At 43.6% G+C, this 19,499-nt stretch overlaps 1 protein-coding gene across 7 annotated transcripts; it reads left to right on the forward strand.

Annotated features, from left to right (window-relative positions):
• The first annotated feature begins 908 nt into the window (after window positions 1-908).
• sptlc1 (serine palmitoyltransferase, long chain base subunit 1) lies at window positions 909-19,440 on the forward strand. Of its 7 annotated transcripts, XM_041897346.2 has the most exons (17): window positions 917-1,058; window positions 3,030-3,137; window positions 3,253-3,347; window positions 3,682-3,775; window positions 4,576-4,648; window positions 8,346-8,478; window positions 8,584-8,713; window positions 9,379-9,468; window positions 9,775-9,882; window positions 10,112-10,207; window positions 12,212-12,472; window positions 12,514-12,631; window positions 12,796-12,882; window positions 13,547-13,601; window positions 16,136-16,253; window positions 16,441-16,514; window positions 18,109-19,440. In XM_041897346.2, the coding sequence occupies exons 1-17, from the start codon at window positions 1,005-1,007 to the stop codon at window positions 18,200-18,202; spliced, it is 1,788 nt and encodes a 595-aa protein (XP_041753280.1). In that variant the 5' UTR covers window positions 917-1,004; the 3' UTR covers window positions 18,203-19,440. The 7 variants fall into 7 exon arrangements, with proteins under 7 accessions (XP_041753283.1, XP_041753285.1, XP_041753282.1 ...); XM_041897350.2 differs by lacking the exons at window positions 12,212-12,472; window positions 12,514-12,631 and having other exon boundaries at window positions 923-1,058; window positions 12,786-12,882; XM_041897349.2 differs by lacking the exons at window positions 13,547-13,601; window positions 16,441-16,514; window positions 18,109-19,440 and having other exon boundaries at window positions 909-1,058; window positions 16,136-16,237.
• Window positions 19,441-19,499: the final 59 nt, after the last annotated feature.

Below are 19,499 nucleotides of genomic sequence, written 5' to 3' on the forward strand. Positions count from 1 at the left end.
TTAGGGTTAGCTAAAATGCAAAACATTTAAACTTTTGACGATAATTTGACAAAAGCTGGATCCCTTCTAGCCATGACCTGAAAGGGGCGCGGCCCTATGCGCTTTCGCAAGAGGTGTGTTCGTAAATTCACTCTGGAGTGCCAGAGTACGGTCTGGGCGTTCGCAAATTCAGAGCGTTTCGCGCTCGGAGCGCACACTAGACGCCCTGGCGGAGGAGTAGGGTTGATCCCAGCGTTCTGACCTCACAACGGCAGTCAAGCACCCAAGCTAATTGGCTAAAGTTGGCTAGCTACTTCAGACACAAACGAGAGAACACCTCACTCTGACCATTTTACTCGCATTAGCAGAGCTGGTAGGCTGTTTTCTTGTGACTGTAAATGTGCTGCTGGCAACAATTAAATTACGTTTTTTTTTGCTGACGTTTACTGACACCGGTCATATTCAATGGGTACTCTTATCTCCCTCACTAACTTTAAGCATCAGTTGTCAGAGCACCTTACCGATCACTGCACCTGTACACAGCCCGTCTGAAATTAGCCCACCCAACTACCTCCTCCCCATATTGTTATTTATTTTGCTCATTTGCACCCCAGTATCTCTATTTGCACATCATCTCTTGCACATCTATCATTTCAGTGTTAATACTAAATTGTAATTATTTTGCACTATGGCCTATTTATTGCCTTACCTCCATAACTTGCTACATTTGCACACACTGTATATATCTTTTCTGTTGAATTTTTGACTTTGTTTTGTTTACCCCATATGTAACTCTGTTGTTGTTGTTGTTTTTATCGCACTGCTTTGCTTTATCTTGGCCAGGTCGCAGTTGTAAATGAGAGCTTGTTCTCAACTAGCTTACCTGGTTAAATAAAGGTTAAATAAAAAAATATTGCGCTTTCGTAAATTCATCAGTGAAATCGGAGTAGATGGCCAGAGTGAATTTACGAACGAACCCTTCATTTTATAGACGATGACGTTGACCATGTGATCAGATAACCAAGATGGCGTCGGGGCAACAGTGGGTGTTAGTGGAGATGGTACAAGCACTCTACGAGGTAATTTGTCTTTATTTATATACATTCTCTTTAAAGTTGTAGATTTATTCTGTTCCGTTACAACATACTGTCTCGTATGTTGTTTGTGTATTAAACTGCGTAAAAAGAGAGAAACGATAGAAAACTCCTGTTCAGGAAGTGTAGTTCATATTGTTACCAGACATGATTGACAATATTTTAGCCAATAGTCTTTCGTGTCAGGGGTGCGTCGCGTTCGATTTTGTAGTATGGGCCAATCTTAGTGAAATATTTTCAGCAAAGGCGTTTCAAGAGATACATATGAAGTGAGCTGTGATGATTTTATAACACAACTAACCACTACATACATTTTCCATTATCTTAATTTCGAAACACACGTATTTCGTTTTTTTTTCACCTGTTCCATGTCGAGGACATATTTCGATATTTTGATCGTTTTGGGGTTGAGTTTGTTCCAAATTCATTGATCACCATATAACTTATGTTCTGTTCGAAGGTAAAACAGCCAAATATTTAATGTAAATGTGAATCGATTCTCAGTTGCGGTACGGTTCTAGAAACATAAATCCCTCTACTTTCATGTCACATCTAAATAATTTCACAAATGCTAAATACACACATACTGTACACCGTTTTAACAGTTGCAGCCGAGTATTTTTCAGTGACAACACGTTTGTCGCGTCTGTCTTCCGTTTACACACAGGTGTTCGGAGATGCAGATAGCTAATTAGCACAGGTAGTCTTCCATCTGTTTTCTGTAAATAAGCGCTGTAACATGAACATATGGCTGTGTGGGAACCCCAACCCTAAAAAGGTGTGTATCAATTTAAAAATTATTTCTCACTGATTTGAAAGAGAAGATCATAATGCTCCAAAACCGTACCACAAGCAATGCGTGTTAATGTTCAAACCGAGTGTTGGGGCTCTTTAAAAAAACTCCCTCGTACAGAAGATGCCTTCGTCCAATGACTCTTATGTGTAATGTAATGGAACTGAGAGTCATGATCAAGGGCTGACCTAACAGGGATAGGCAGCTGTGCTTGTCATTTGTTGGAACATGTCAGCATTGCTCTTAGTTAAAATGGAAAGACAATATACCTATTACTGCTGCTCTTTAATTATTTGTTACTTTTTATTTTTTTATTTGTTTTATTTAAATTATTTCTTAAAATTGCATTGTTGGTTAAGGGCTTGTAAGTAAGCATTTCACTGTAAGGTCTACACCTGTTGTATTCGGCGCATGTGACAAATAACATTTGATTTGATAAGAGTTGAGTTCAACTTTGCAAGTAAAATGAGTTGGGGCACATTTACTTGAGAGTAGTACACTTGTCAACCACTGCTTTACATGGTTTGGAAGAGGAGAAGAGGGATGGGAGGGTGGATTCATTTCTAAGATACTGTAATGATCCTAGCGTTGATGAGCACGATTACCGCTCTCCCATGGGAGCTAGCCTAGTTGTCTTGGAGCAGCCGGACCATGTCCAGCTCTGGAACCAAAGATATCAATTCACCCCTTGATTCATGAGACAGTAGCATGAGGTTTAGAGTTGTGAATTGCAGGCAAAGCCATTTCCTATTAGGCTACCTTTTAGCCTACACGTCACAAGGCTAGGTCTACATTAACAACTAAGGAGTAAGGTTTTTAAATGACAGAAGATCCCTGATCTGTATGACAATGACCCTGGCGTTAATAAGCACGATTATATTGTGATAATCAAGGGTGCTTGGTTCAATTCACACCTCGATTCAGAAGCACAATGAGGAATGAATTGAACCGATTAGGGTCGGGTCCAGAGACGGAAATGCTCCAAGAAAGCAAAGTCCCTTGGGGAGCAGTAATCGTTTTCATCACTATGATGTTTAACACAAACTAAATAAATTGTTTGGAAATAATACTATTTAAAAAATTATAAAATACCCTACCTGCTCAAACCTACTATGCAAGGGAGTTTTGCAATGGACCCAGAATTGACCTATGTCTCTCCTCAGGCACCTGCCTACCATCTGGTCCTGGAGGGGATCCTCATATTGTGGATCATCAGACTCCTGTTTTCAAAGACGTACAAACTACAGGAGCGTTCAGACCTCACAGAGAAGGTAGAGGGAAATGGTTTCACCCCAGCTGGGAGTGCATAGGACACTCTGGGTGGAAATTCTTTGTGGAACTATTTCTGGCACAATGTGTTAACTCCGTAGTGTTTGTCTATAACAGGAAAAGGAGGACTTGATCGAAGAATGGCAACCAGAACCCCTTGTCCCTCCTATGTCCAAAGACCATCCTTCCCTCAATTATGACATAGTCACTGGGTAAGCTAATTATGCTTTCTTGACTGTTTCTGAAGTGCAGTGAAAGATCTCACAGCCTTTACTGCAACATCTTTCCAAGTAGGCTAATCTAGCCGATTTTTGCTTTACACAGTACAGTCAAATAAATACCTGGGTCATGTTCAGTAGGGCACACCGTAGCAAAAACTACAATATGTGGTCTTGTTGTACATGATTTCAAAACAGTTTAAACTGTTTTCTGCCTACTGAACGGTACCCAGGTCTAGCGGTCTACCTCACTTCTCTGAGATTGCATTCTAGCATAAAGTGAACCTTGTGTTGTTTTTAGCTAATAGCAGGGTGTTTTATTTTACAGCCCGCCAAGCCACAAAATCATTGTAAATGGAAAAGAGTGCATTAACTTTGCTTCATTTAACTTCTTGGGTCTCCTTGACAACGAGCGAGTGAAGGTCGGTACTATTTTAAGTAGAAGCACACCTTATTGTTTGTTTTCTAAGCTATTAGCCATTTTGATACAATTCAATTTTGTTTAAATGTTGGCACAGTACAATGCTAAGGACATGAGCTAAATACTTTTGTGGAGAAAAATTGAAACAAAAACAATCATTCAGTAATCATGGCTGTTTCTCAACCTGTTTTTACACGACAAATGATGAAATATCCCATGTTCCGATATGAATGATCCATATGCCAAATACCTCAATGGGTACTAGTACCCTATGTTGACAACCACTGGTGTGTCTCTTGGGCTTAACCTATAGACAGGTTGGTTGTTTAGCAACATAACCGACACATGCGCAACTATGGGCCAAAACAGACGGTTGGTTTATATTGTTGACAACGTGTAAACTATATTTATTCTCCTGTCCAATGTTTATTGAAAACATAAATGAATTTGCACAATGAGCACTTGTTGTCTCTCAAATACATCGTTAAAGTTGTTGGCTAGCTAGCTAGCAAATTTGAGCCATATTAGCATTGACATGAAATCAGTCAAAACACCTCAAAACAAGACATTGTATCAAGACCAAGAAACTAGCTGAAATGAGTTACTTATGATTCCTCACATGACAGTTTCTTGTCATTGTTGGTAGCTATCTGGCCATCCAGAATCACAACAACTCACAGACTTCTGCCCCATTTGAAGCGTGCATCACCACACATGCCTATAGCAGCAATGCATATGTGTAGAAGGACAAAAGCATTTAAATGAATATAAATAGCTCTATTTCCCCTTCTTCTCTGACAGCAAAAGGCCTTGACTTCTCTCAGGAGGTATGGTGTTGGTACCTGTGGTCCAAGAGGGTTCTATGGAACCTTTGGTGAGTTGCTCTAAAGAAAAGCCATGCTCTGAGAATGGCGCCGGAGGAGATGGCTGCCGTTTTACGGGCTCCTAACCAATTGTGCTATTTTGTGTTTTTTTCGCATTGTTTGTAACTTATTTTGTACATAATGTTTCTGCCACTGTCTCTTATGACCGAAAAGAGATTCTGGATATCAGAAGAGCGATCACTCACCTCGAACTGGACAAATATTTTTTACTTTATCAAGTCGGACGCAAAGGATTTACGATACAGGGGACGCAGGTCCGGGTGCCTTGCTAGAATTCGTTGGCGAGTGGGTAACCCGCCTCTACCATCCGTCCTATTGGCCAATATGCAATCATTGGAGAATAAACTGGATGAGCTCCGTTCAAGACTATCTTACCAACGGGACAATAGAAACTGTAATATCTTAGGTTTCACTGAGTCGTGGCTGAACGACGATATGGATAATATACAGTTGGCTGGTTTTTCCGTGCATCGGCAAGACAACAGCTGCCTCCGGTAAGACAAGGGGTGGCGCTCTGTGTTTTTTTGTCAATAACAGCTGGTGTGCGAAATCGAATACTAAGGAAGTCTCAAGGTTTTGCTCGCCTGAGGTAGAGTGTATCATGATAAGCTGTAGACCACACTATTTACTTTTCATAGCTTCATTCATTTCTATTTACCACCACAAACCGATAACCGATGCAGGCACTAAGACCGCACTCAACGAGCTATATAAAGCAAAAAAGAAAATGCTCATCCAGAGGCGGCACTCCTAGTGGCCGGGGACTTTAATGCAGGGAAACTTAAATCAGTTTGACCTAATTTCTACCAGTATGTTATAATTCTATCCTCCTGATTCCTGCTTACAAGCAAAAACCTAAGCAGGAAGTACCAGTGACTCGCTCAATACGGAAGTGGCCAGATGACGCAGATGCTAAGCTACAGGACTGTTTTGCTAGCACAGACTGGAATATGTTCCGGGACTCATCCGATGGCATTGAGGAGTATACCACCTCAGTCACCGGCTTCATCAATAAGTGCATCGATGACGTCGTCCCCACAGTGACTGTACGTACCCCAACCAGAAGCCATGGATTACAGGCAACATCTGCACTGAGCTAAAGGGTAGAGCTGCCGCTTTCAAGGAGCGGGACTCTAACCCGGACGCTTATAAGAAATCCCGCTATGCCCTCAGACAAACAGGCAAAGTGTAAATACAGGACTAAGATTGAATCCTACTACCCCGGCTCCGACGCTCGTCTGATGTGGCAGTGTTTGCAAACTATTATGGACTACAAAGGGAAGCCCAGCCGTGAGCTGCCCAGTGACACAAGCCTACCAGACGAGCTAAACGACTTCTATGCGCGCTTCAAGGCAAGCAACACTGAAGCATGCATGAGATCACGATGTGAGTAAGACCTTTTAAACAGGTCAACATTCACAAGGCTGCAGGGCCAGGCGGATTACCAGGACGTGTACTCCTAGCATGCGCTGACCAAGTGTCTTCACTGACATTTTCAACCTGTTCCCTGGCCGAGTCTGTAATACCTACATGTTTCAAGCAGACCACCATAGTCCCTGGGCCCCAGAACACCAAGGTAACCTGCCTAAATGACTACCGACCCGTAGCACTCACCTGTGTAGCCATGAAGTGCTTTGAAAGGCTGGTCATGGCTCACATCAATACCATCATCCCGGAAACCCTAGACCCACTCCAATTTGCATACCGCCTCAACAGATCCACAAATGACTCAATCTCTATTGCACTCAACACTGCGTTTTTCCCACCTGGACAAAAGGAACACCTACGTGAGAATGCTATTCATTGACTACAGCTCAGCGTTCAACACCATAGTTCCCTCAAAGCTCATCATTAAGCTAAGGACCCTGGGACTAAACACCTCCCTCTGCAATTGGATCCTGGACTTCCTGACGGGCCGCCCCCAGGTGGTAAGGTTAGGCAACAACACATCTGCCACGCTGATCCTCAACACGGGGGCCCCTCAGGGGTGCGTGCTCAGTCCCCTCCTGTACTCCCTGTTCACCCATGACTGCGTGACCAAGCACGACTCCAACACCATCATCAAGTTTGTTGATGACACAACGGTGGTAGGCCTGATCACCGACAACAATGAGACAATCTATAGGGAGGAAGTCAGAGACCTGGCAGTGTGGTGCCGGGACAACAACCTCTCCCTCAACGTGACCAAGACAAAGGAGATGATCGTGGACTACAGGAAAAGGAGGACCGAGCACGCCCCCATTCTCATCGACGGGGCTGTAGTGGAGCAGGTTGAGAGCTTCAAGTTCCTTGGTGTCCACATCAGCAGCAAACTATCATGGTCCAAACACATTGGCATTGGTCCTCAGATCCTCAAAAAGTTATACAGCTGCACCATCAAGAGCATCCTGACTGATTGCATCACCGCCTGGTATCGCAACTGCTCGGCCTCCGACCGTAAGGCAATACAGAGCGTAGTGCGTATGGCCCAGTACATCACTGGGGCCAAGCGTCCAGCCATCCAGGACCTCTATAACAGGCAGTGTCAGAGGAAGGCCCTGAGAATTGCCAAAGACTCCAGCCACCCTAGTCATAGACTGTTCTCTCTGCTACCGCACAGCAAGCGGTACCGGAGCGCTAAGTCTAGGTCCAAAAGGCTTCTTAACAGCTTCTACCCCCAAGCCATAAGACTGCTGAACAGATAATCAAATGACTACCCGGACTATTTGCATAGTTATTTTTTTTACACTGCTGTTTATCTATTGTGGTAAACCATGGGGTGTTTGGTTGAGCGTGCAGAGATGGACACAGAGAACACAACTTTACTAGGCAACGAAAATAAAGTTAACAAAATAATTCAGGGTTGGCTCTGTACTTCTTCTCATACTCGGCTCTGTGCCTCCGGGAGCTTTGTTCCCCTTCGTAGGCTCACTCCTTGCCTCTCTCTTTGTCCTCTTCGTGGAGTGCCACGGTGCTCCCTTTATGTGGCCTGCACGGCTGACTGGCACTCTCCCTTAATTACCTCTACTTGGCCCATCAGCGTCAGGGTGCCCAGCCCGTGTACTCGCAGCAGAGGGAGACAACGTCGCAGCACACACCTCCCCTCTATCACCAACCCCCGGGGATACCACACTATGCATAGTCACTTTACCCCTACCAACATGTACATATTACCTCAATTACATTTTACATTTTAGTCATTTAGTAGACTAAAGTTAGTGAGTGCATACATTTTCATACTGGCCCCCCGTGGGAAACAAACCCACAACCCTGGCGTTGCAAGCGCCATGCTCTACCAACTGAGCTACAGGGGACTACCTCAACTAACCTGTGCCCCTGCACATTGACTCGGTACCGGTACCCCCTGTATATAGCCTCGTTATTGTTGTTTTATTGTTGCTCTTTAATTTTTTACTTTAGTTTATTTTGTAAATATTTTTCTTAACTGCATTGTTGGTTAAGGGCTCGTAAGGAAGCATTTCACGGTAAGGTCTACACCTGTTGTATTCGGCGCATGTGACAAATCAAATTTTATTTGCACCACAGTTCAGTTATCCTCTGAGTATTTCAGATCAACATGTATCAATATGTTCAAATGTAGACCGACGGGTTCTCAGTCTGAACTTGTACGTACATGTCAGTGTCCTTTTTTTATTTTGTTTTGTTCCATTTGTCTCCATAACTCTGATGTTTTTCGGATCCTTCCAGATGTCCACTTGGAGTTAGAGGATCGTTTGGCCAAGTTCATGAAAACAGAGGAGGCCATTATCTATTCCTATGGCTTTGCAACGATAGCTAGTGCAATACCTGCCTACTCCAAGAGAGGAGACATAGTGTTTGTGTAAGTGTTTCTCTCACATCCCCATTGGTTCAACAAGCCAACTAGTCCTACTTGAATTTATTCTCCAACAAGCATTTTGTATCATATTTATTTTGATCTTTCCAGGGATGAGGCGGCATGTTTCTCCATACAAAAGGGTCTCCAAGCCTCCCGCAGTTTCATCAAGTACTTCAAACACAACGACATGGAGGATCTGGAGAGACTGCTCAAAGAACAGGAGATCGAGGATCAGAGGGTTAGTCAAAGCAGGCCTGCTGCCATTTTGTCAACACCATCCACTTGACCAATCTCTACATCCTGATTCTCCACGCTTTTTCTAAAGTGTGCACTTACATACTCAGTGGGAGTATCTCAATTGCATTTACTTGCGTCCTCTCTCCCCACCTCCTTCTCAAAATCCAGGGGAGTGATCTCTGACCTCATCCATTGTGTTTTGAGAAGGAAGCATGGAGAGAGGACGCAGAATCAAGGAAATGCCATTGAGATTCTCCCACTGGCATGGATTTAAAAGTATAGGAAAGGTGTACGTTTTTGCTGAGGAGAGTTTCCACCATTGTTAAATTCATGACGGGAAGTGCACACTTCAGAAGAAGGGTGGAGCATTGGGACGTAGACTCTTGTTGCGTCCCAATAATGTCTCCTTCTTACTGAAGCTTGCACTTGTTCACTAGTTCCACATTTAAAAGCATTGGATTGGTGTAGGTATATACCAGTCATTTCCTTTCAAATCCATGAAGGAAAAGCGAACAAGTGCACTCTTTGGGGAGCGAGATTATTGGGACGCAACGTATGTGTGATGGCTGCCACCATTTTGTTTCAACACCATCCAGTTGACCTGTATGTGTGTGGAGGCCATTTTGAAAGTCACACTTATCAAACCTATCTTGTTTTCTGCTGTAGAATCCTCGGAAGGCCCGAGTGACCAGAAGGTTCATCGTAGTGGAAGGGCTGTATATAAACACTGCAGATGTTTGTCCCCTTCCAGACCTGGTGAGATACCCAATATGGTTCCATTATATCCCAAGATAGTTTACCTTTTTTACTGTTGAGTTGTGCAAATCAATTCTTGATTCCCGTAGATAGAGCCATGTGTGTCATGTGGTACTTTGTAACAATGGTACTTAATTCATGGTTCATGTTATACAGTATTTTGATCAAAGTGTCAACTGCAGCTGTGTCAATGAGCGCTACCCCCTTTTTTCACTTTGAGTCCATGGGACAGGTTTCTAGCACGTTACAACAGAACATAGTGTTTGGTATGTTCCACCTTCATCTCATATTTCTATTGGCCACCAGGTGAAGCTGAAGTACAAGTACAAGGTCCGCATCTTCCTGGAGGAGAGCATGTCATTCGGAGTGTTGGGAGAACACGGCCGAGGGGTCACGGAACACTTTGGGGTCAACGTGAGTAGTACGCCACCCAACCCCATATGATGGATTAATCTGGGTCATGTTCAGTAGGCACCAAACGGAAGACAACTGACGGAAACAGGGAGGGACTACCTGGTCAATTAGAAACGCTTACTTCCATGTTCTGTTGCAAAATGTTTTTTTAAGTATTTGATTTGGTGCCCTAGTGAACTGTGTGGTGCATCTCACTACCCTCCCTTTGGTTCCTGTTTGTCATTTTCAGATTGACGATATTGACCTTATTAGTGCCAACATGGAGAACGCTGTGGCTTCCATAGGCGGCTTCTGCTGTGGAAGGTCGTTCGTCATAGATCATCAGGTATTGATAATGGTCTTTTTACAAGTTGGAGTGAAGTGCTTCCCAGTTCTAGTCTTGGAAACTGGTTTTGGTCCCCAAACTGTCTGTTGTTATTTTCAAAGGACACACACTTGGAACACTTCCCATAAGCAGGTTACTCACACGTGTGTAATATATATATATATATATATACACACACACGTGTGTAACATGTACAGCTCTGCTTTGAAGGAGGAAAACATGTATATGTTTGTATACAGTACGTGCGCTGTACATGTATGACTGTTAGTGTCCTCATGATGGCTTTGGCTATCTGTGTCGGAAAATTGACTTTTGAATACTGACTGCTTTGATATGGTTGTTTATGAAACGGACAAGTCATAGTATAGGAGAAGTATTTCAGGCACACTTGATTCCGCTTAAATTATTCCATTAGTTCCGGGCAAAAAAGATAATTTGCAGCATAGATCATTTGTGTTTGTCAGCATCTGTCAGGCCAGGGATGCTGTTTCTCTGTGTCTGTCAGGCCAGGGATACTGTTTATCTGTGTCTGTCAGTGTCTTTCAGGCCAGGGATACTGTTTCTCTGTGTCTGTCAGTGTCTTTCAGGCCAGGGATACTGTTTCTCTGTGTCTTTCAGGCCAGGGATACTGTTTCTCTGTGTCTGTCAGTGTCTTTCAGGCCAGGGATACTGTTTCTCTGTGTCTGTCAGTGTCTTTCAGGCTAGGGATACTGTTTCTCTGTGTCTGTCAGTGTCTTTCAGGCCAGGGATACTGTTTCTCTGTGTCTTTCAGGCCAGGGATACTGTTTCTCTGTGTCTGTCAGTGTCTTTCAGGCCAGGGATACTGTTTCTCTGTGTCTTTCAGGCCAGGGATACTGTTTCTCTGTGTCTGTCAGTGTCTTTCAGGCCAGGGATACTGTTTCTCTGTGTCTGTCAGTGTCTTTCAGGCTAGGGATACTGTTTCTCTGTGTCTGTCAGTGTCTTTCAGGCCAGGGATACTGTTTCTCTGTGTCTTTCAGGCCAGGGATACTGTTTCTCTGTGTCTGTCAGTGTCTTTCAGGCCAGGGATACTGTTTCTCTGTGTCTGTCAGTGTCTTTCAGGCCAGGGATACTGTTTCTCTGTGTCTGTCAGTGTCTTTCAGGCTAGGGATACTGTTTCTCTGTGTCTGTCAGTGTCTTTCAGGCCAGGGATACTGTTTCTCTGTGTCTGTCAGTGTCTTTCAGGCCAGGGATACTGTTTCTCTGTGTCTTTCAGGCCAGGGATACTGTTTCTCTGTGTCTGCCAGTGTCTTTCAGGCCAGGGATACTGTTTCTCTGTGTCTTTCAGGCCAGGGATACTGTTTCTCTGTGTCTGCCAGTGTCTTTCAGGCCAGGGATACTGTTTCTCTGTGTCTGTCAGTGTCTTTCAGGCCAGGGATACTGTTTCTCTGTGTCTGTCAGTGTCTTTCAGGCCAGGGATACTGTTTCTCTGTGTCTTTCAGGCCAGGGATACTGTTTCTCTGTGTCTGTCAGTGTCTTTCAGGCCAGGGATACTGTTTCTCTGTGTCTGCCAGTGTCTTTCAGGCCAGGGATACTGTTTCTCTGTGTCTGTCAGTGTCTTTCAGGCCAGGGATACTGTTTCTCTGTGTCTGTCAGTGTCTTTCAGGCTAGGGATACTGTTTCTCTGTGTCTGCCAGTGTCTTTCAGGCTAGGGATACTGTTTCTCTGTGTCTGTCAGTGTCTTTCAGGCCAGGGATACTGTTTCTCTGTGTCTGTCAGTGTCTTTCAGGCCAGGGATACTGTTTCTCTGTGTCTGCCAGTGTCTTTCAGGCCAGGGATACTGTTTCTCTGTGTCTTTCAGGCCAGGGATACTGTTTCTCTGTGTCTTTCAGGCCAGGGATACTGTTTCTCTGTGTCTGCCAGTGTCTTTCAGGCTAGGGATACTGTTTCTGTGTGTTTCTCAGCGTCTGTCAGGCCAGGGATACTGTTTCTCTGTGTCTGCCAGTGTCTTTCAGGCTAGGGATACTGTTTCTGTGTGTTTCTCAGCGTTTGTCAGGCCAGGGATACTGTTTCTCTGTGTCTGCCAGTGTCTTTCAGGCCAGGGATACTGTTTCTGTGTGTTTCTCAGCGTTTGTCAGGCCAGGGATACTGTTTCTGTGTGTTTCTCAGCGTTTGTCAGGCCAGGGATACTGTTTCTGTGTGTTTCTCAGCGTTTGTCAGGCCAGGGATACTGTTTCTCTGTGTCTGCCAGTGTCTTTCAGGCTAGGGATACTGTTTCTGTGTGTTTCTCAGCGTTTGTCAGGCCAGGGATACTGTTTCTCTGTGTCTGCCAGTGTCTTTCAGGCTAGGGATACTGTTTCTGTGTGTTTCTCAGCGTTTGTCAGGCCAGGGATACTGTTTCTGTGTGTTTCTCAGCGTTTGTCAGGCTAGGGATACTGTTTCTGTGTGTTTCTCAGCGTTTGTCAGGCCAGGGATACTGTTTCTCTGTGTCTGCCAGTGTCTTTCAGGCTAGGGATACTGTTTCTGTGTGTTTCTCAGCGTCTGTCAGGCCAGGGATACTGTTTCTCTGTGTCTGCCAGTGTCTTTCAGGCCAGGGATACTGTTTCTGTGTGTTTCTCAGCGTTTGTCAGGCCAGGGATACTGTTTCTCTGCCTCCCTGCCCCCCATGCTGGCTGCTGCCGCCATAGAGGCCCTCAACATCATGGAGGAAGACCCAGGTAGATGACACACACATTCACTCGCAACAGGGATTCTTCCAAACACACACACACACGCACGCACCATATCTTACACTTACAACAATTATTTGCCCCCTGATATTCATGTCTGTCAACTAATTAGTTTACTACATCCTTATTAAATGACTCCAGACATTCTTTGACTATCCCCTGATTGAATTGGCAGCGCTTCAGTGAAACACCATGTGATCAATTTGAGTTTCTGATCCAAACCACATGCACTGTTCACAACCTGGACGGCTTTTGCTCTCCTCCAATAAAGAGGTTTCTAGGAATGGCAGTCCAATTTCTAAGTGTGTATGTGCGTGTGTCCAGTGTGAGTTATTGTCAGTGTTTTGTGTTATTAGGTGTGATTGGTGCTTGAACAGTACATTTGTGTGTGTGTGTGTGTGTGTGAATGCTAAGTATGCTTACGTGCGTGTGTGCACTCACGCGTCTTACAGCGTGAGATGAGCTAAGGTCGAGTGCACTTAGCACTGCCGAGCAGACCCCGGTCTCACTCCGTGTTGAAAAGGCGCCAGCCACACACTGGCCAAGGTAAACTAATTACTGTACGACAGCTGGAACTTGGCTCGCCTGGTGCCTCAATCTGAGAATGAAAAATACCCTGGATGCTGAACCTTTCACTCCTCTTGTGTTGTAGACATTTTTACCATCCTGAGGGAGAAGTGCAAATGCGTCCACAAAGCGTTGCAAGAGTAAGTTAAGTAGATTTTTTTGTCCTGGGAAAGGAATTGTGATTATGCATGGTCCTGTGAACTTTCCATTGAATGATAAGATCCAGGCCTTCTTAATACATATTTTTTGATTTAGTTTGATATTATAACATGATATACGATTAGCGGCGGTTGTACAGGTTTTAGATTTTTTTTATTATGAATTTTGTTATCATATTCTGAGAATATACATCAATGTATTTTTTTTTGTTGTTGAAACTTTGCTGTTTGTAGTAATTTGGTGAAAATATCTGATACAACATTGATTAGTAAGACATTGTTGCTGTTGTACACACATCATTGGTATCAAACAGTTCCTTTCAATGAAGATGGATTGGCCTCCGTAAATACATTGTAGGGCAGCTGTGAAGTAAGTGGGGTCCCTTTTTGCCGAACACAGTTTCTTGCAGCCTGTGGCCTAGCAGTCAGGTTGTTCCCATTATATTAACACTGGTCGTTACGGTTGAGTGGGGGGAAGAGTGAAAACAATACATTGAAACCAAACTCAAGAAAACACTGAATATAGGCACGGTATGGGAGTAGTTAAAGCAAGACGCAGACATTTTTGGTAGTTTATTACACTTTTTAACAATGAGATGTCCACACGCAACGCACTGCTCTCACAAAACCTTCCCTTTTTTACAGTCTTTGCTCAACCTTGGTGCGGGATCCTGTGGTTATCCATATGTGTTTTTTTTTTTTACACATTTTGAAATCCTATACACCAAACCAATAACAGCAGTCTCTCGCATGTCTCTCTGTTTTCCATGGATTCTCCTCTGTCCCTGCGAAGGGTCCCATGGTTTCTGCTTAGCGTCTCTTCCTCTCGTCTGGCAATAGGATATCTCATAGGAGACGACAGATCCACCCTGCTTATATTGGCTGTCCCTATACCGTAGCTAGGCTATACATCAGAGCACAAAATCAGTCTTGTTCCATGGGGATGTAGTGAGTATTTTAATATCTGACACAATGTACTGGGAAGTTAATAAAGGGGTCAATGTGATTGCACCGTTGGAACACTTCCAAACAGGATTTACCCCAGTGTTTCCATCTACGCGGGCCGGCACCCATGTCTTACTGGGCCATGGCTCCGGCGGATCTGCTCTCACTTGGGGCCAAAGCCAGGCCACTGGTACTTTTCAGCTGTCATTTACATAACAACTGTGAACTTTAACACCTTCTCACAAAGCAACTGTTTTAATTATACAGAGGTTGTTGATTCTGCTCACCACAAGTCCTCACTGTCAGCCCTAGATATGGAAACACCATGTCCCCAGTATAACATCATCCCTAGATATAGAAACACCATGTCCCTAGTATAACATCAGCCCTAGATATGGAAACACCATGTCCCCAGTATAACATCAGCCCTAGATATGGAAACACCATGTCCCCAGTATAACATCAGCCCTAGATATGGAAACACCATGTCCCCAGTATAACATCAGCCCTAGATATGGAAACACCATGTCCCCAGTATAACATCAGCCCTAGATATGGAAACACCATGTCCCCAGTATAACATCAGCCCTAGATATGGAAACACCATGTCCCCAGTATAACATCAGCCCTAGATATGGAAACACCATGTCCCCAGTATAACATCAGCCCTAGATATGGAAACACCATGTCCCCAGTATAACATCAGCCCTAGATATGGAAACACCATGTCCCCAGTATAACATCAGCCCTAGATATGGAAACACCATGTCCCTAGGATAACATCAAGGTGGAACACTGGTGTTAATGTGGAAAAGCAGCACTAGAGAACCTCCTTTCCTTGTAAATAGCTTCCCAAAGCTGAAATCTGCAGCGACGCTAAATGGGAAGCATGTTCAGAGTTATGACCACAGGGTTGCTAAGAATTCTTCTTTTCCCAGAAGTCTGTAGGGAGAAAGCACTTTAAATTCAATATTACATTTACATTTAAGTCATTTAGCAGACGCTCTTATCCAGAGCGACTTACAGTTTAGTCACATTATTATTATACTTTTTTTTAAATCTTTTTTTTTATTTTTTATACCCCCTGTGGGAATCGAACCCACAACCCTGGCGTTGCAAACGCCATGCTCTATCAACTGAGCTACATCCCTGCCGGCCATTCCCTCCCCTACCCTGGACGACGCTGGGCCAATTGCGCGCCGCCCCATGGGTCTCCCGGTCGCGGCCGGCTACGACAGAGCCTGGATTCGAACCAGGATCTCTAGTGGCACAGCTAGCATTGCGATGCAGTGCCTTAGACCACTGCGCCACTCGGGAGTGTATGTGTTAGATATTGGGAAATTCGGTGTTGGTTTCTCAAGGGTTTGAAGACTCCAAAGTAATAGTCCTTTCAAAGTTGTAGCATTTAACTGGAACCAAAGTGACCCTAAAGGGACTATTTAGCTTTTTTTTTCTCCTTTTTTTTAAAATGTATGATTTGGTGAAAAAATGTTTTCCAATACAGACTCTTTATTCTGCTGTGAAATATGTATCTACACTATTCTCATGTACATGTGGTCTCTGCATTGCAGAAGTCCTGGGCTGAAGGTTGTAGGGGAGTCGTATGCCCCTGCTATTCACCTGCAGCTGGAGAGGAGCTCTGGATCCAGAGACACTGACGTGAGGATGCTTCGCAGCATCGTAGATTACGTAAGAGATCCACATTATGTATGAAATATTTAGAACCACTAGTGTCTTAATGATAAACAAATGGCTTTACTACGAGTTTCAATTTAAAAATGGTTCTTGAGTGTTGCTCATAAGTGAGTGTTACATTACATATGAAGGAAGTACTGTAGAGATGTGGATATCATGAGTTTTGTTTTTCATTGACCAGTGTTTGGAGAGACGGATCGCCCTCACCCTAGCTCGGTACTTGGATAAAGAGGAACGCTTTCTCCCTCCACCTTCGTAAGTTTTTCAAATGTAGTATATAAACTCAGCAAAAAAAGAAACGTCCTCTCACTGTCAACTGCGTTTATTTTCAGCAAATTTAACATGTGTAAATATTTGTATGACCATAACAAGATTCAACAACTGAGACATAAACTGAAGAAGTTCCACAGACATGTGACTAACAGAAATTGAATAATGTGTCCCTGAACAAAGGGGGGGTCAAAATCAAGTACTGCAGTGCATCTCCTCATGGACTGCACCATATTTGCCAGTACTTGCTGTGAGATGTTACCCCACTCTTCCACCAAGGTACCTGCAAGTTCCCAGACATTTCTGGGGGGAATGGTCCTAGCCCTCACCCTCCGATCCAACAGGTCCCAGACGTGCTCAATGGGATTGAGATCCGGGCTCTTCGCTGGCCATGGCAGAACACTGACATTCCTGTCTTGCAGGAAATCACGCACAGAACGAGCAGTATGGCTGGTGGCATTGTCATGCTGGAGGGTCATGTCAGGATGAGCCTGCAGGAAGGGTACCACGAGGGAGGAGGATGTCTTCCCTGTAACGCACAGCGTTGAGATTGCCTGCAATGACAACAAGCCCGCTCCAGAGTACAGGCCTCGGTGTAACGCTCATTCCTTCGACGATAAACGTGAATCCGACCATCACCCCTGGTGAGACAAAGCCACGACTCGTCAGTGAAGAGCACTTTTTGCCAGTCCTGTCTGGTCCAGCGTTGGTGGGTTTGTGCCCATAGGCAACGTTGTTGCCGGTGATATCTGGTGAGGACCTGCCTTACAACAGGCCTACAAGCCCTCAGTCCAGCCTCTCTCAGCCTATTGCGGACAGTCTGAGCACTGATGGAGGGATAGTGCGTTCCTGGTGTAACTCGGGCAGTTGTTGCTGCCATCCTGTACCTGTCCCGCAGGTGTGATGTTCGGATGTACCGATCCTGTGCAGGTGTTGTTACACGTGGTCTGCCACTGTGAGGACGATCAGCTGTCCGTCCTGTCTCCCTGTAGCGCTGTCTTAGGCGTCTCACAGTACGGACATTGCAATTTATTGCCCTGGCTACATCTGCAGTCCTCATGCCTCCTTGCAGCATGCCTAAGACACGTTCACGCAGATTAGCAGGGACCCTGGGCATCTTTCTTTTGGTGTTTTTCAGAGTCAGTAGAAAGGCCTCTTTAGTGTCCTAAGTTTTCATAACTTTGACCTTAATTGCCTACCGTCTGTAATCTGTTAGTGTCTTAACGACCGTTCCACAGGTGCATGTTCATTAATTGTTTATGGTTCATTGAACAAGCATGGGAAACAGTGTTTAAACCCTTTACAATGAAGATCTGTGAAGTTATTTGGATTTTTACGAATTATCTTTGAAAGACAGGGTCCTGAAAAGGGGACGTTTCTTTTTTTGCAGTTGTATATATTTTGTATATATTTTTTTTATATATATATATATATATATAGATATAGATATAGATATAGATATGGTTATGTATGCAGTTTTTTTTTATGACGTCATATCTATTGGAAGTTATCACAGCATTGAAAGATGACATTTGCCATGACACTGCTGAATGTGTTCTGACGGTCCAACTGTCTGCAGGATCCGGGTAGTGGTCACCATCGAGCAGACAGAAGAGGACATTGAGAAAGCTGCATCCTGCATCAGAGAAGCAGCTCTGGCTATCCTCAAATGATTCCTGGTTCCTGACCAACGAGACATGAAATTCTCCGTTCTCAGAGTTTGCCGACATTCCCAGGATTCAACTCCAGGCTTCGCAGAGCATCAATAGAGAGGGAAGTTGGAAAGGTCCGTCATGGCATAGCCAGGTGTGTTCCTCCACAAACTCGAGAAGACTCGATAGGTGGACAACACTCCGTGAGGAGCATTGTCGATTTTTTTAAAAATCAGATTATATCCTTTTTGCAGCTACTTATTTTATTGACCTCATTTGCTGGCGATCCTCATTCACTTTCTCACATCTAAATGAATGTAAAATGTGGGCCTCGTCACCCAACCGTCATTCAGTTCACTATCTGTTTGAATTAAGGTTGCAAGTCTTAACTAATAAACAATTAAATATTTGAAACCAAGAGCTGTATCATTTTGTAAGTTAAATTACTTTTTTTATATATATATATACGGTATTGTAACACCGTTTTTCTCTCTTTTGTTTTTGTTTTTCATATACTGACACAAACCAAATTGTGTATATTATGATTTTCCCGCTTTTGACCAAATGTTAGATTGTATTCCAAAAAGCGTTTCATATTATCGCACTGCGTTGTATGAAATGCACCTATTTATGTTATGTTTTGTCTTGTATACAAATTAATATTTTATTACAAGCGCTCACTGATTTTTAAGCCTTGCAAGATTGTTTCTCTTTCACATCTCACCAATCGCCCCACTTGCCATCATGGCTAGGTCAGCCTGCATTGACACCATGACGGTATGTATCATTGGGGATTTGGATTATTATGTTAAGTTAGGCTCTTTGAACGTATTACATATTTGTTCTGTTACTAATCATTAAGTAACTTTTCTCTGTGTTTTAAGTGTTAAAAATTATTTGCGGTTTGATTTGAACAGTTCATTTTCTTCATTAGATCACGAATGATTGTTACACAGGTGAAATTTGTATGCAAACCATTCTATGTAATTTGAGATAGTTTTAACATGCCAACTTGAATATAAATATTTGCACTGTATTTGCACTGTGATGCACATCAATCTCATTTTCACTTTGAAGCCTATTGTTGAGTAACATAATGACACACTACTGAATAACAAGCTAGTGTCACCTTTTTGTACCACACACATACTCACTGGTTCATTTATACAAAATCCAATATGCAGTATATTATGTGCCTTTGTTGCTAACTGTGCTATCAATTTGAATGACTATTAATCAAATAAATGGGAAAATTGTGACTTAGTTCTGAGGCTATACAGTTTGTTTACGTTTACATTGTTTACAAACACTGGAGTAA

Source organism: Coregonus clupeaformis, chromosome 15 (assembly GCF_020615455.1).
Source record: "Coregonus clupeaformis isolate EN_2021a chromosome 15, ASM2061545v1, whole genome shotgun sequence".
Classification (NCBI taxonomy): domain Eukaryota; kingdom Metazoa; phylum Chordata; class Actinopteri; order Salmoniformes; family Salmonidae; genus Coregonus; species Coregonus clupeaformis.

What these genes read in the sequence shown, in the direction of transcription:
- sptlc1 (XM_041897346.2), top strand. Translation starts at nt 1,005, where the DNA reads ATGGCGTCGGGGCAACAGTGGGTGTTAGTGGAGATGGTACAAGCACTC. An exon ending in AATTATGACATAGTCACTGG is followed by an intron (nt 3,348 to 3,681) that starts GTAAGCTAATTA and finishes TTTATTTTACAG; the next exon opens with CCCGCCAAGCCACAAAATCA. An exon ending in TGTTTCTCAGCGTTTGTCAG is followed by an intron (nt 12,632 to 12,795) that starts GCCAGGGATACT and finishes AGCGTTTGTCAG; the next exon opens with GCCAGGGATACTGTTTCTCT.